At 36.7% G+C, this 14,047-nt stretch overlaps 1 protein-coding gene across 2 annotated transcripts in view; it reads left to right on the forward strand.

Annotated features, from left to right (window-relative positions):
- PHTF2 (putative homeodomain transcription factor 2) overlaps positions 1-14,047 on the forward strand; it is a 62,879-nt gene that overhangs the window by 29,047 nt on the left and 19,785 nt on the right. For both annotated transcript variants that reach the window (XM_014869062.2, XM_088165858.1), the window contains exons 4-8: positions 383-452; positions 2,923-3,081; positions 7,460-7,625; positions 8,301-8,465; positions 12,985-13,186. In XM_014869062.2, the coding sequence (XP_014724548.1) occupies positions 383-452; positions 2,923-3,081; positions 7,460-7,625; positions 8,301-8,465; positions 12,985-13,186 (762 nt within the window). The remainder of the gene's footprint in view (positions 1-382; positions 453-2,922; positions 3,082-7,459; positions 7,626-8,300; positions 8,466-12,984; positions 13,187-14,047) is intronic.

Raw genomic sequence — 14,047 nt, forward strand, 5'->3', positions numbered from 1 at the left:
CTAAAGAGAAAAGAGATTCAAGAATGTAATTTGTTGCAAAAATTCTGAAAAGCTAATAGACATGTATTACTAATTCTTGCAAGTGTGTGCATACATTGTCTGCATAATGCAAAGCCATGAGTGCTCAGTGCCTGTTTGAAAAACAGCCTGGTGGGTCAGTAATTGGTAGAGTTTTATATAGATTTTAAAGTGTGTAAAAGGCATCCATAGTGCATTGTTATTTGGAATGGTTAATTTATAGTACTTTAGATTTCTGAAGTAGATGTTTGTCTGAATTTTCAGTAGCAGTGTAGGTTAAATACAATTACCGCGAAGATATTTTTATCTTTTGTAATATCTGTCATCTGCATGGAAGTATTTTGATAGTATTTGTCTATTGCAGGGTTTGAGAAACAAACCAAAGAAAACAGGACATGTGAAACCAGACCTCATAGATGTTGATCTTGTAAGAGGTAGGTTCTGAGCTAGAAAAAGCTGAATTTCTCAGTATTAAAATAACATCCATCCGGTGTCCTGTAACAAGAGTGGATTAGTAGGTTTAAAAGAATCCCAAATGAAACAAAACACAGCCAACTCTACGTAACTCTTCCTTAAAGCAGATGGATAGAAAATATTGTTAAATAACAATATTAAGATTAAATTGACTAGTTAAGAATTTAAATTTTGTTGTATAGATTTGTAAAAAAAAACAAACTTATGCATTGTCTTTTATCATTTTAGAATTACTAGATTAAAAGTCTCCTACTGCCATGGATTTAGACTTCTTTCAAGTTTTCTGACATATGGAGGAAATGTTATGTTGAAGTTTCTGGAGGGTAAAATGTGTATAGGCCTTGATTGTTTCTTGCCTGTTTTAAATAACAAAACAGCAACAGAAGGTCAGATGATATGAGACTTTTCTAAAAGTCTTTATTTAGTCTTAATTTATTCTTATCTGTATGTAATTTCCCTCATGCCTCGTGAAGGCTAGGGAGAACATTATTCAGTGTTTTTATCCATGAGCCCAGCAGCCAGCACCATCTCCTGCATCCATTCCAGGAAGACGGGCAGTGGCCATGGCGAGGAACCCACTTTGGGCACTCACACCCAGAGCTGGTCTGCTCCCCGGAGCCCTCAGCCCCCCCTTTCTCCCCGGCTCCCTCAGCCCCTTTCTCCCCGGCTCCCTCAGCCCCTGCTCAGTGCTCTTGCCAGGACTCGCTGGCTGTGCCGCACTCACTGCGGTTGCTGGCACCACGGCCACACCAGGGCCACACAGTTCCCCCAGGATCTGGCGTTGACGGCAGCTGCTGGCACTCAGCCCCGTGTCGGTGTCCTTGGACACGGAGCAGACGGCCCCTGGCCCAGGAGAGTCCGGGGAGTTTAGGGACAAGTCAGTCCAGGCTGTGCTGAGCAGCCCTGTGACATGGCCAGACAAACAGCACTCTAGGCAATGGCGGTTTGTGTGACCAGTCCTTTTTATCCCCTTGCCCCTCAATTTCACAGCAATTGTTCCTTCCTAAATTTCCCAAACCCTTTCTTTCTCCCACCCCTGGATTCTTCCCTAAGTGCCCTATAAGTGCTGTGCCATCTGAGCTCCTTTTCCCTGGCATCCCTCAGTGAGTCCAACCCCTCAGGCCCCATCCCGTTGCCTCTGAAAGTTGGCCTGGAGAGCTGCTCCCAGCAGTGCATGGTGAGGGCTCACACTCATGGGGACATGGCTCTTCTGGGACAGCCCTGGGCAGGGCCTGGTCATGGTGTTCATTCATTCCAAGGTTTGGATTCCCACCTGCTTTTCTGCCTCTGTCCTGCTCTGGCCTCACAGAGCTGGGCCTGAGCTGGGCTGATGGTTCCAATGATGGGTCTATGAGGAGAACCTTGGAAGGACCCCACAAAGTAAAAATACAAAGTATTATTTGGGCTCCCCCCTCCAATTTTCTCTTTAAACTTCTCTGTGGTTGTGCAGATAAGCTTTTCTTACATCAGCCAACAGGATAATTTTTTAAAAATGGGAATGTGAGAGAAAGAAACAAAATCAACGTTTGAACTTGGAAGAAACTAAGAAATGGTGTTAGACCTTTTCGGTGCAGTGATGTACATGAGTAACATTTAAATGATTGCATGGATGTCTAAGTTGGCATTAAAGTAGTTTCAGGCAGTGTTTTACCTGTGCAGCACAGAGCTCACTAATGCCAGTGATGTTTGTAAATGAGATGGGGATGGTGTAGCAGCATGCAGTAGTTACCCTTTCAGTCAATGACTGCATAATTTAAGTCACATCCCCATTAAGTACATTTTACAGTTTTCTGGCTGGGAAGACAAAGAAATGGAGAGATATGGGAGAGAAAGGACATTTGAATGAGAGTGAGAAAAAATGTGGTATAGAAGGAGACACAAAGATAAATTATTCTTTAGGTGGTTTCCCTGCTCCTGGGGCTAGTTCTCAGTTGGACAGATTCACTTAAGTGCTTCCCAGCCTCATTCCATTTTCCTGAATGACATGGCTGGTGCAATTTACAGATGTTGGTATTTTAGATTCTTTTTCTGTGTTGGGAAAGGACTCTGCTGTGCCTGCACAGCTATGTTGTGTTTTCATGAGACTTGTTGCTTCATATCAAGTTTCTGATACCTCTGTGAAACAGAAACATTTTTAATAATTCATTTTAGAATAATTTTGACATGGCAATGTTTTGTTATTCAAACATTCTGAAATACAGGTATTTGTAGAAGTTCCTGATACTGGCAGTCAAGAAGGCATCAACAATTTATGCCATATTTGGACTGAGGAGATAGTGAACTGATAGAAGTACAAGATTTATTCAAGTAACTGCATTTAATAATTGCTCCTTTAAATAACTATCTTAACTATTCTGCTATTGAACAACTGAGGTTTCTATTAGTCGTAATGATGAAATAAATTCAAATTTCTTTTCTTTTTTTTTTAAGGATCTGCTTTTGCTAAAGCAAAACCTGAAAGTCCTTGGACATCTTTGACCCGCAAAGGAATCGTGAGAGTTGTTTTCTTTCCATTCTTCTACAGGTGGTGGCTACAAGTGACATCAAGGGTCATTTTTTTCTGGCTGCTTGTTCTTTACCTTCTCCAAGGTAGAGTTGGATTACAGCATCAGCTTGGACTGAATGCCTTATTTTAATCATATGGAAGCTGCAGTGTGCTGTTTGGTTCACTTCATGCTGTTAAGGTCTATTCCAGTATTTTCCAAAACTACTGGAATGGACAGTCCCAAGTGTATGTCTCATGATTAACATTTCTTTTACATATATAAAGGATGCATAATGAAAAATTTAACACTCTCCTCACAGGCTTTCTTCAGCATTTGGCACATGCTAGTTTGTCACATTTGAATATAATTCAGGTTTTCAGGACTATCTAATTCAGTTCGGGACAACTGTTTACAAACAGAAGTCAGTTCACAGTTTTTGGGTATTCAGTATTAAGTTCTAGCAATCTGACGTTGTGAGTCTCTTAATTGTGTATGATACATAAGAGGAAAATTAGGGAAGAATGTAATGGAGTGAGTCAATATCTCTCAGTATGAAAGTCACCAAAAGAATAAGTTTCAGGAGTTTATGCAACAGATATGGAACAGAAGGCTAATGAAAGTTAGGAGCAATATAAGTACCCTGAGAAGCTAAATGACTAATGAATTTTCCACTGAAATCCAATTAACATTCAATACTACTTTTTCAAATTCACCATCTGTCTTCTCAGTTGTGAATCATTGTATCATTTGGAAATTTTAATTAGAACAATATATGGAGTTTTTAAAAAAAAAGCAGTACCTCTTGTGTGGTGATGTTATTAGCAGGTATAAACTTAATCTCACCATGGCAGTGCCCCAAGACCTGCAGTACGGACAAGACAAATAGTCATGTTGCCTTCTATCAAAAGTTTTTTTCATCCCCATTTCTGAGATAGATTCCTAATTTGTCTGTGCTATGGTAAGAGATTCCGTAGTGTTAATAATGTTAATCCTGTTTATAGTAATATAGGTAATAAAATATATAAGTTGTGGCTGGTTTGTTACCATGTTCATGGGTGTCTTAGTCTGAGAAACACCATTGCAGTAATTTTTTCATGTTCCTATTTGTAAATTTGTTTTTTAAAAAAATGCACTTAATTTGTGGCACCTTGGTAAGACCCTAAAATTAGAAAAATAGTGAGACAATGTAGATTCTGAGTACAAGCAAGTTTTTAGGACATTCATTACAGAGCTATCTTATAACCAGCCCTTTTCCTCTCAGATTTCTTAGGGTCTCTGATTTACTAAGTTGTGGTTGGAATGCATCATTTCCCTAATCCATATAGTCTGTAATGTGACAAAGTATTTCTGTGGTTGTGAGTTAACAAAAAGCAGGAAATAATATTCCATATTACGCTATAATCCAGCTATTTGAAATACTTGATAATGAAACTGTGCAGAAATAGCTGCAGATTTTTTGATGGTTTTTGCACTAAATTAAGAGACTTACAATAAACATGTAAGTGAAATTAAATGGACATATTTACTTATTGGGAACTATTCGAAACAACCCCCAAGCATTTATATAGAGGTTTTGCTTTTATTTTACTCAGAAAGTGTGCTCAGTTATTAATTTTGTACAGGATTGGTAAGGCAGCACCAAAACATCAATAATCCATGATGGAGGCTTAAAAATAAAACACCTCAAATTCTAGTGGCTGTATTTCTGCCCTGAATCTGGATTTTGTACTGTATCTTGGACTTTCTGTCATCATGACAGATTCTCACCGACATGGTGAGAATGGTAAAATGGTCTGACTATATTTCATTTATATGTGTTCATAATTAAATAATTTATCTAAAATATTTTCTGTAGATTTATGAATTGCATTACTTGTAAGTACTGCTTTAAATTTGATTTGCTTTACTAGGATACTTGCTAGCATTTATGTAAATCTACAGAAAAAACTTTCCTTGGCTCTAGATTTAAACTTCAGGTTTATTTGCATTGGTTTCCTTTAGTGTAAAGTGATTAGTGCAATGTGTGATAAGAGAACTACAGAGAAATGTTTTATGCTCAAGGTCATGAAACAGGCCAGTGACTTAAGATAGAAGTAAAACCTTTTTATTCTGCTTCCTTATCTAGCTAGTATATAGTAATACCTCATTTTTAACTTAAAATGTTTTTATATTCTAATGGGAAAGTGCAAACTTATGGTGTTTATTGTGTATTTTTTAAGTATAAAGCAAGAAACTCTAATACTGATGTAATAGTTGTTTGTTGTGGTGGTGAAATATATAAATATATGTATGCATTTTAAAATTTGGTATTAAAAATATTTCCAAACTTTAAATGCTTTAAAAATAAATGCTTGTTGGCTTTGGAAATATAAGGTTGCTTTCTCTGAGGCAGCTTTTTGTTTAATGTGATGTTATTTCATTTGTGTCTGTTTTACAAAATGAGCCACTGTGTTTTAGAATAGCGGAGGTCAAAATACTATAAATGCATAAAGAAATAATTGAAGTGCTGTAAGAAATCCTGTTCCAACCAATCCTATCTGGCTGTTGTTAGGAGCAATTCTTGGATAACCTGAACCAGACTGTATTGTCACACTGTGCAGAAATAAATTGTTGGATTTTCCTCCCATCTTACTTAAAAAAGATCAGGAGATTGGTAATAATTTCCTAAATCTGTGTGAAACACTACAGGAATCTGCAAATTTTTGTCTTCTGGAAAATTATTTCTTCTAGACAGCTCTGCTTCACTTAATGTTGTTAAAGTAGCAGTTAGTGAATTTTAAAATGATTTCGTGTAGGCCCACTCCTGCAAATCATTTCGCATGGATCTGTGGAGTTCTGAATTCTCGGAAGTATGTGTTTATCCAAATTGTGTGACAGGAGCCCAAATCAGCTCCTCCTTTACATTTTATAATTGTGTGTGTGAGGAGCTCAGATAAGCTCATTTAGAAAGAGATAATGTTATCTTTTGCTATCCATACCTGTTTTTATTGATTTTTAATAAGTTGGATTTCTCACTGATGCATGTGGTCTTTGAGGAACCTTATACAGCAAAAATGTAGTTAATTTCTAGTACTAAAGGATATTCCCATGCACAATTTTTGTGCTTTAATTTTGGAAAAAGAGGAGAAATTAGAAATTGTGTTTCTACAATCAAAACTAATTCCATTGTTTTGTATGTACATGCTTCTAATACTGGTTACCTTGCTAAAGATTAGTTCACGAAAAACACATCAAACATCTTTTTAGTGGAGAACATCACATCCAGGTATCTGCTGTGTTAGGTGTTGCTTCATGGGATTTATTTTAGATGTCTGGATGTGGCACTTAGCTTTGTATGTGGCTGCATTTTTTTCAGTCAGTTTCAGAAGAGAACTGGTGACAGCTGTTGAACTTGTATTTCTTGTGCTAGAAATAGATCTAAATTATGGGACTTTCACTTCTCAGTAGTTCATGAACAAAATCTCATGGGATATGCGGATGTTAGGCACAGAGAATTATTTCCTGGTTCTATTTCTGAATTGCTTCTTGGAGTTTCTGTGGGTGTTTTTGGTCTTTTTTTTTCTTGATAGCTTCTCTCAGCTGAGTTACACATCACAGCTCTTCAAGTCAGAACAACAAGGACATAGAGTAAGCAGAGAGGAGAGGGGTTGCCTGTTCCACCTGCTTCGTGCCTGGTGGATGTGTTCAGGTTGACCTGGAGACAGTAAAGATGTTTCTGAGTGTTTGGGCTCTGAGTACAGTAGCCTGATTGCTGGCTGTATATGAAAAGTGGTTATAGGGTTACAAAATTAACAGTTAGCCATGGAATTGGAAGCTGGCCCTCTTTCCAACCACAACTGCTAGTTGGAGCCTTGGTCGCTTCAGCTGGGCTACCCCACAGTTGGCATGGTTTGTCTTTTGATCTGCTAAAAAATATGCACAGAAGTATGTCTAGAGCATTTATAGTTGTACTTATGTGTGGCTGCCTGTCCATATGTGCAATTTTGTCCCTTGGCTGGGACATGGAGTTTAAAATGCATTCTGCCATGGAAGGAGTTTCTAGTCTCAAGTGTCATCAGACTCACTGGATTGTGCTTTATCATAACACATGATACAGAATTGAATTTATCTGGGCTGTTAAAAGGATGATACTAACGTTTTGGTTTTGCCTCCTACTGATGTTTCACCATAGTTGAAGTAGTTTCATGACGGATACAGCTTTCCAAATGTTTTTCCCCCCTTACTTCATTCATCCACCTTTTTTTGAGCAATACCTATAATATCACAAGAATGAAAGAAAAGATGGGTATTAAGACAGTAGTCAGCTGTTTAGACCCTAATTGCTGCTAGTTTTCAGCAAAATAATATTGTTCTCTCAGAATTACATGAGTTGGCTTAAAATGCAGGTAAAGATCTGCATCTGACTGGTTTGTTTTTGACAAAAGCCATATGAGTTGGCCATTTCAGACATTAAACTCAACTTCATTTCCCTTCTTTTCCAGTTGCTGCTGTAGTGCTATTCTATACAGCCCAAAGCCCACATAATATACCTCTGACTGAAGTCATTGGGCCAATATGGCTCATGTTGCTGCTTGGGACTGTGCACTGTCAGATTGTTTCAACACGAACTCCTAAGCCACCTCCCAGCACTGGGGGTAAAAGAAGAAGGTATAGTCTGTGTTAAAGTACTTTATCATTTAGGATTGTTAAAGTACTGTAGAGAATGTGCATAAAAAATGTAGAGGTTTGCAGTCTGTTCTTTGCTAGAGGTGAGAAATTGGTGCTCTGTTTTTACTTGAAACTCGAAAATGCTGCTTAATTGGTGCTCGTTAACTTTTATGCATTGACTAATTTAGGCGTAGTTTTATTTGAATTTTAATGCATTAAATCTGACATTTTGTCTCAAAACAATTTTCTGAATAGTAGTGGTGTGACAGTGTTTATATTGCTGCAAATTTAATTTTATAAATCTGGCTAATAATCTGTGGAAAGTATATGTGAAATGAGATGCTCTTGGAAATGTAGAATTTAAGTTTTCCAAGCGCTCCAATGACCATGGTTTGCTACAGTGAATTGTCCCATTAAAATGGGAAACACTGCAGGAATGAATTGTGTAGGTCTAAGCTTCTGATGATGAAATGGAATGTGTTTTGTGTTTAAGTATTATAATAATGAATGTATCATGCTTTTTTATTAAATGGTGTTTATTAAATTGATATGACAAAACTTTAGCAAAATACTTTGGAATCTCGCTTGTTTTTGCATGCTTAAACTGCTGAACACATAGAACTAGCAGATTGCACTTACAAAACTACCTTCCCATTTTAATCTCTTCTGATGAAGGAAATTAAGGAAAGCAGCACATTTGGAAGTACATAGGGAAGGAGATGGCTCTAGTACCACAGATAACACACAGGAGGGAGCAGTGCAGAGCTACGGTACAAGCACCTCTTGCAGTATTGGCGCTGTCTTCAGAGATATCTGGCATGCTGCTTTCTTTTTATCAGGGTTTGTATTTATTCAAGGCTACGTATGTGTTAGAGATGCACTATCCCTTTTCTAATTAAGTAAATATTGATGTAATGATTAAACTTCTGTTGATCTAGTTTTTGCTCTTGATGGCAAACTCATCTGAGTATTTGAAAATGGACTAATGTGTTGTTTCATGACTTTTCCAAATGCTGATGCAATAATTTTGAAAAAATATTGAATTGTCATAGAATAATTTGGATTGGAAAGGACCTTAAAGGATCATCTAGTTCTCCCCCCTTGGCATAGGCTGGGGTAACTTCCACTAGCCCAGAGCCCCATCCAGTGTGGCCTTGAACACTTCAGGGATGGGGCAGCCACAGCCTCTCTAGGCAACCTGTCCTACTCTCGCCACCAGGTTTAATCCAAAGAAAAAAATTCAACTCTTTAATTTTACTTTATTATATTACTTCCTTGTTACTCCAAGAGAATGTTTATTCAACTCTGTCACTGTCATCAAATGACACACTTTTTCTTCAGGATTCTAATAAACACTGATTGGGCTATTAAAAAAGTCTTTTAAAAAAAACGTTCTATAGCTCTATGAGGAAGGCATGCTATGCATGCAGCATTTGGAGTGCTATGTATCAGCATTTATTAATAAGTGAAAATATACTCAATAAAGTATTAAATTGAGAAAAGGGACAATGCAAGTTATCACATTGATGTTTTGTTGTGCATGCTGCATTGTAAATACAGCAACACTAACATGTCTGTCGTACCTGTGATCTATGCTCTTAACCACTGGTAAAACTTATGTTACGTTCTGGGAGTATCTACTCGAAACCTTGGACAAGTTTCAAAAATGTTTGGAAGTGTTGTAAGAGGAGAGTTCATTTGACTTTTTCCTATGTGAGTTAAGCTCTCTTTGATAAACTGTGGGTCATAGTGATAGGAACCAGGGCTGTTCTTTGGGACTGTGGGCATTACTCTCTGGTATGTTTCAAGTGTCATCTTGTAAACTTTTTAGTGTTTTGTTTTCCCTTCGTTGAAGATACTGTTATGCAGTAAGAAGAGTGTTGGAAGATTATTTTTTCCCCTTGGCTTTCCTGCTGTTGGGCTCAGCATTTTCAGTTGAGAAAGTCTATGTGAAACTTATCCTGAAGACTTGTTTAAACCATTTAATGAGAGGTGGTGTGTGTGTGTGTGTATATATAGAGAGGTTAAGCCTCCACGATGACTGGTTAGTATATACAGTTTATTTAAAGGAAAAAGACCAGGGAGTGACTGAGAAGGCTGTAAACAGCCCTTAGTCCTTTTTATCCCTTCAGTTGCAGAGGCACAGTTGTTTCTATGTCTAGAGCCATACAAACTTGTCCAGATGAAAAATAACCTTTTTTTTTCCCCCAGGGGAACATACAGTTCAGTTTCTTCATGTAATTTTTTCATGGTAGTGCAAACAGTTTTGTCAGCACAATGGGAGTGGGGCTGGGAATGAGGAAGCAAGAGCACAGTGTGGAGTACATTGACTCCTTGGTGATGTTGCTTAAAGAAAATGTTATGAAATCTCAGTGCAAGGAAGCTTCACACCTTCACAGCTACACCTGTTTCTTAAGATTTACTTGGAAGCTCTTTAGATAAGCACATTAGAATGTCTTATATAGAATGTCTCATTAGTATTTATTTTCAGCAGTTTTTCACTTATGTTAATCTTTGACATACTGTTTTCTGGAATTTTAAGTATAGATAATAAATACATTATTTCAAATGAACCTCAGAAATTATGTTCTCTGTGTTAGGGCAGGACTCTGTGTACCTACATCATTTACCTGTGCTCAGATCATTGGTTAACTGGAATTGTGTATTCAGTAAATATCCTTTCGATTGGCAGAATTCAAGTCTGACTTAAAAATTATAATTCTAAAATTTAATCCAGTGCAGGGCCAATTTAGAAAATACTATTGATAAGTTTTACTCAAAAAGAGGGCAGTACCCACGGAGGTGATTTGTTCAGAATGTAGTACTGATTTGGGAATTTGATGTGTCCTTACTCTTGTAACTTCTCTAAAAGCTTTGCAGCGGGAGCAGAGAGGAGAGTTTTTCTGATCAATCCCAATGAAAATACATTGAAATAATACTTGAGAGTGCAAATCCACACTCCTCCAGAAACTTTTTTTTACTTTTCCTTAGAGTTTTCTCTGACTAATGCATGAATAAGAACGAAGGACTGAAAGTCGTTCTTGATTTAGCTTTTGCAAATATTCAAGCCCTTTAAGACATTGTATTTATTCCTGGTGTTCATTGTTTTACTCTAAGTACTTTTAGTTGTAGCCTAAAATGGTAAAAATTGATTAAGGATGTATGTATATATAGTAATTCTAGAAAACCATACTTTTTTGTCAGCTAGGGATATATAATTTGTTTGTTACTGTTTGGTTTGTTTTAGGGTTTTTTTTTAGACACGTGTACAAAAGCCTAACTTTAAGCCCAAAAGTATGTTTTTCTGGCTTGAGGCTTACACTTAAATTTAGGGAGTCTTTAAAAAAATAGCTTCAGTTTCTCTGTTAGAAGCAAATAAATACTTCAGTCAAGCTCCCTGATATTTAGAATGAGCCTTAGTTGATACCAGACAAGTAGCTTTGGTCTTGCAATTTTAGCACTCAAACATGCTTGAGTCGTGAAATCCCGTCTGAAAAAGTTGTGCATACATGCATACGTCCTTTCTTTCTCTTATCTGTCCCTATTCAACTGCTTCAGGCTACTTCTAGCTTTCATATAAAATGTATAAAAACTTCTCAAATCAAACTTGAAAGAGTTGTCCCATTAATCTGCTCATACATTTTAGTAACTTGTGGAGGAAATGTTTCTGACTGGGTGAGTGTTTGTGATGAGAACTGCATTTACTTCTGCACTGTTAGGAAGAAATTTTTAAATAGTGCTGAGGGAATATTTAATGAATTACAGATTAGCTTATCTGAATTCCTCCTTATTGCAGGTAATTTAATTTTAGTGCTACTTCTTCAGTACTCTCAACTGACCTTACTTATTATTTTGCAATGAGTTGCCACTGAAAGGCAGTCCCTTTGCTTTGAAAGAAATATAGATGTTAACTTTTTTCCTAGTTGGGGTGACAAAATTAAATTAAAGGTGGAAAAGGAGGATTAAACACCATAGTAACATTGTCTCTTCTCTTGATCATTTTGTCTGCATCCCTTTATTCCATTTTTTCTGCATGCCATTATTTTGTGAGCTGAATTGGTACTGTTTGGAATTATTTTTTTTCATTTTATCCAGCTGTCCCTAGCCACTTTTTGTGTTCAGGACTCCACTTCATATGTGGGATACCTTATCTTGGAAGGAATGTGAGGCGACTCTCCAAATTCTCCCAATTTGTTTGATGTACATATTAAAGAGGAATTTAATCTTCTGCTGTGTAATCCAAGCCCTCACAGAATGCCTCAGTCCTTAAAGAGAAAGGCACTGCATATTCCCTCACAGGAGCTCAAGACAAATTGAATCGATTCTCAATAGCTCCCTGACCTATGTCCAATATTCTACTTGAAATAAAAATAGAAAATTTCAGAAGCCTTATTTATAACGCTTTCCTCTTGTCTTCTCTCCTCCCTTGTCCCACCAAGCATTCTGAGAATCAAATTTAGAAATCAAAAAAAGAACCAAATTTAATTTGTTTTGACAATTCAGAAGCTTAAGAGAAGACTAAAAGTCCCTATCAGTAAGGTAGCAAGGTGCTATTCCTCTTCATTCCTTCATCCACTGCACTTTCTGTTTGGGTGTATAATCATCCCAATGTTTGCTTTGAGAGAACCTTCTGCATTATGTAGTCTTGCTGGTACATTTATTATCTAGGAAAGAGCCTTGATTCTAGAGGATGTTATGGGAGACTATTCACTGTAAGTGGTCTTGAGATTTTTGTCCTTCAAAATAAAGCTTAATTGGTATGTTTGTAAGAGATACTGAAAAATGTTGCCTGGGGTGTTACTGGATATTACAGAAAAGAGTAGATCCCCTTCTGTTTAGTAGGATTGTCAGTAACCAGAGTATGTTCAAAACAACACCAATTATCAGTGTACAGTGTACTAAACAGCATGTTTGTTCACAGCTTCAGGAAATTGCATGCTTGCTTTGAATTAATAATTATTAAAGCAACTTCTAGCGTACCTCTTTTATTTGTTAAGATAGAGGGGTTTCTCTTTCACTTATGAGACTTGTGGTTCTTTTATTGCCAAAGCTGCTGCAAAGTTGTTTGTTTTTTTTTTAACAGGTTTCCTTTTCTCTTCTTTCAGTAGCTCATGATATACATTTCTCTCACACGCTGACAGTTTATTTTATAACAATTTCAGGAGAGGATAGTGGGTATTATTTAGAAGATTAAATAGTTAAATAGTAAAAATACGGCATCAAAATCAAATATTAATATTGTTAATTTGTGTACATCTTAGTAAAGCTAAAACATTGGTTGATAGGAATAAGCGGGATTTAGACTGGGAAATACTTAAGAGAATAATTAATTTAATACATGTATTTGTTTTAAATACAGATCTAAGAAAGCAAAAAACTCAATAGATAAATCCACTGAAACTGATAATGGCTACGTGTCCCTTGATGGGAAAAAGCCAGGTAAAGGCAGTGAAGAATGTGTGCAGGGCCTTGAACGTCGGTGTGAAGTGATTAGGCCAGAAGAGACAGGGTGGAGCCCTTCCACAGGGAGAGATGCCTTGAGCAACCACAGTCACCACAAAGTAAGTGTGTTTGTTGCTTTTTATGATGCCTTTGATGCATTTTTATCTGCTTTCTTCTTAAAAATATTTTAAAAATGAAGTTAGGCTTAGGGTCCTGGAGCCAGAAATTATAGTGAGTTGTCCTGCTTCATCATATTCCTGGCTTTTTTCCTTTTTCTTGTAGGAACCTTAATGGTTTTTAAACATTCTTTGGTATTCTGTATTTCAATGTACAAATCTGTGGGCATTTCCTGACCAGGTAAACGTTCTGTACCTTCTCTGTGATAAAATGAAACAGATTTTGGATTAATGACAATTTATAATTTTAAGGTCATTTTGAGCATTTATTTGCCCATCAATCATCTTCCTATTCCATTTTTTCTTTTTAATTTTTTTAAAAATTTATTTAATTGGTCTGTGTGGAAGATGAGGAAAGCAGGATTTCCTTCCAAGTGAAATAGGCAGGACTCTCGATAATGAGGAATAGGAATGAGAGGGAATAATAGAACCATTACAGAATCATAGGAGGTGATCATGGAAGAAAGCAGAACTTTTAATTTGTCTGGGTCTTATTGTCTCCTGTACATCCTGTATTCAAAGTAACACATATTAATAACCTCAGTATTCAGCGTACATCTAAGTACTTCATCCTTGTAAGAGGTGGTAAACGTTAACTTTGTACTGAATATGTTGATAATTCCATGTTATACTGTTACATTTGAATGGTTGGTTGGTTTGGATTTTTTGGTTTGGTTTGTTTTCTTTTCAGATGTGGATACATTTTCTCTAAGCCTATCTTAGCATATTCAGTTTATGAAAAATCACATTTAAAATAAAAACATCATAATCTTTCTTGAGGCTAATGTGAGTTAGGCCTTCCTT

Source organism: Sturnus vulgaris, chromosome 5, assembly GCF_052056855.1.
Source record: "Sturnus vulgaris isolate bStuVul1 chromosome 5, bStuVul1.hap1, whole genome shotgun sequence".
Lineage (NCBI taxonomy): Eukaryota > Metazoa > Chordata > Aves > Passeriformes > Sturnidae > Sturnus > Sturnus vulgaris.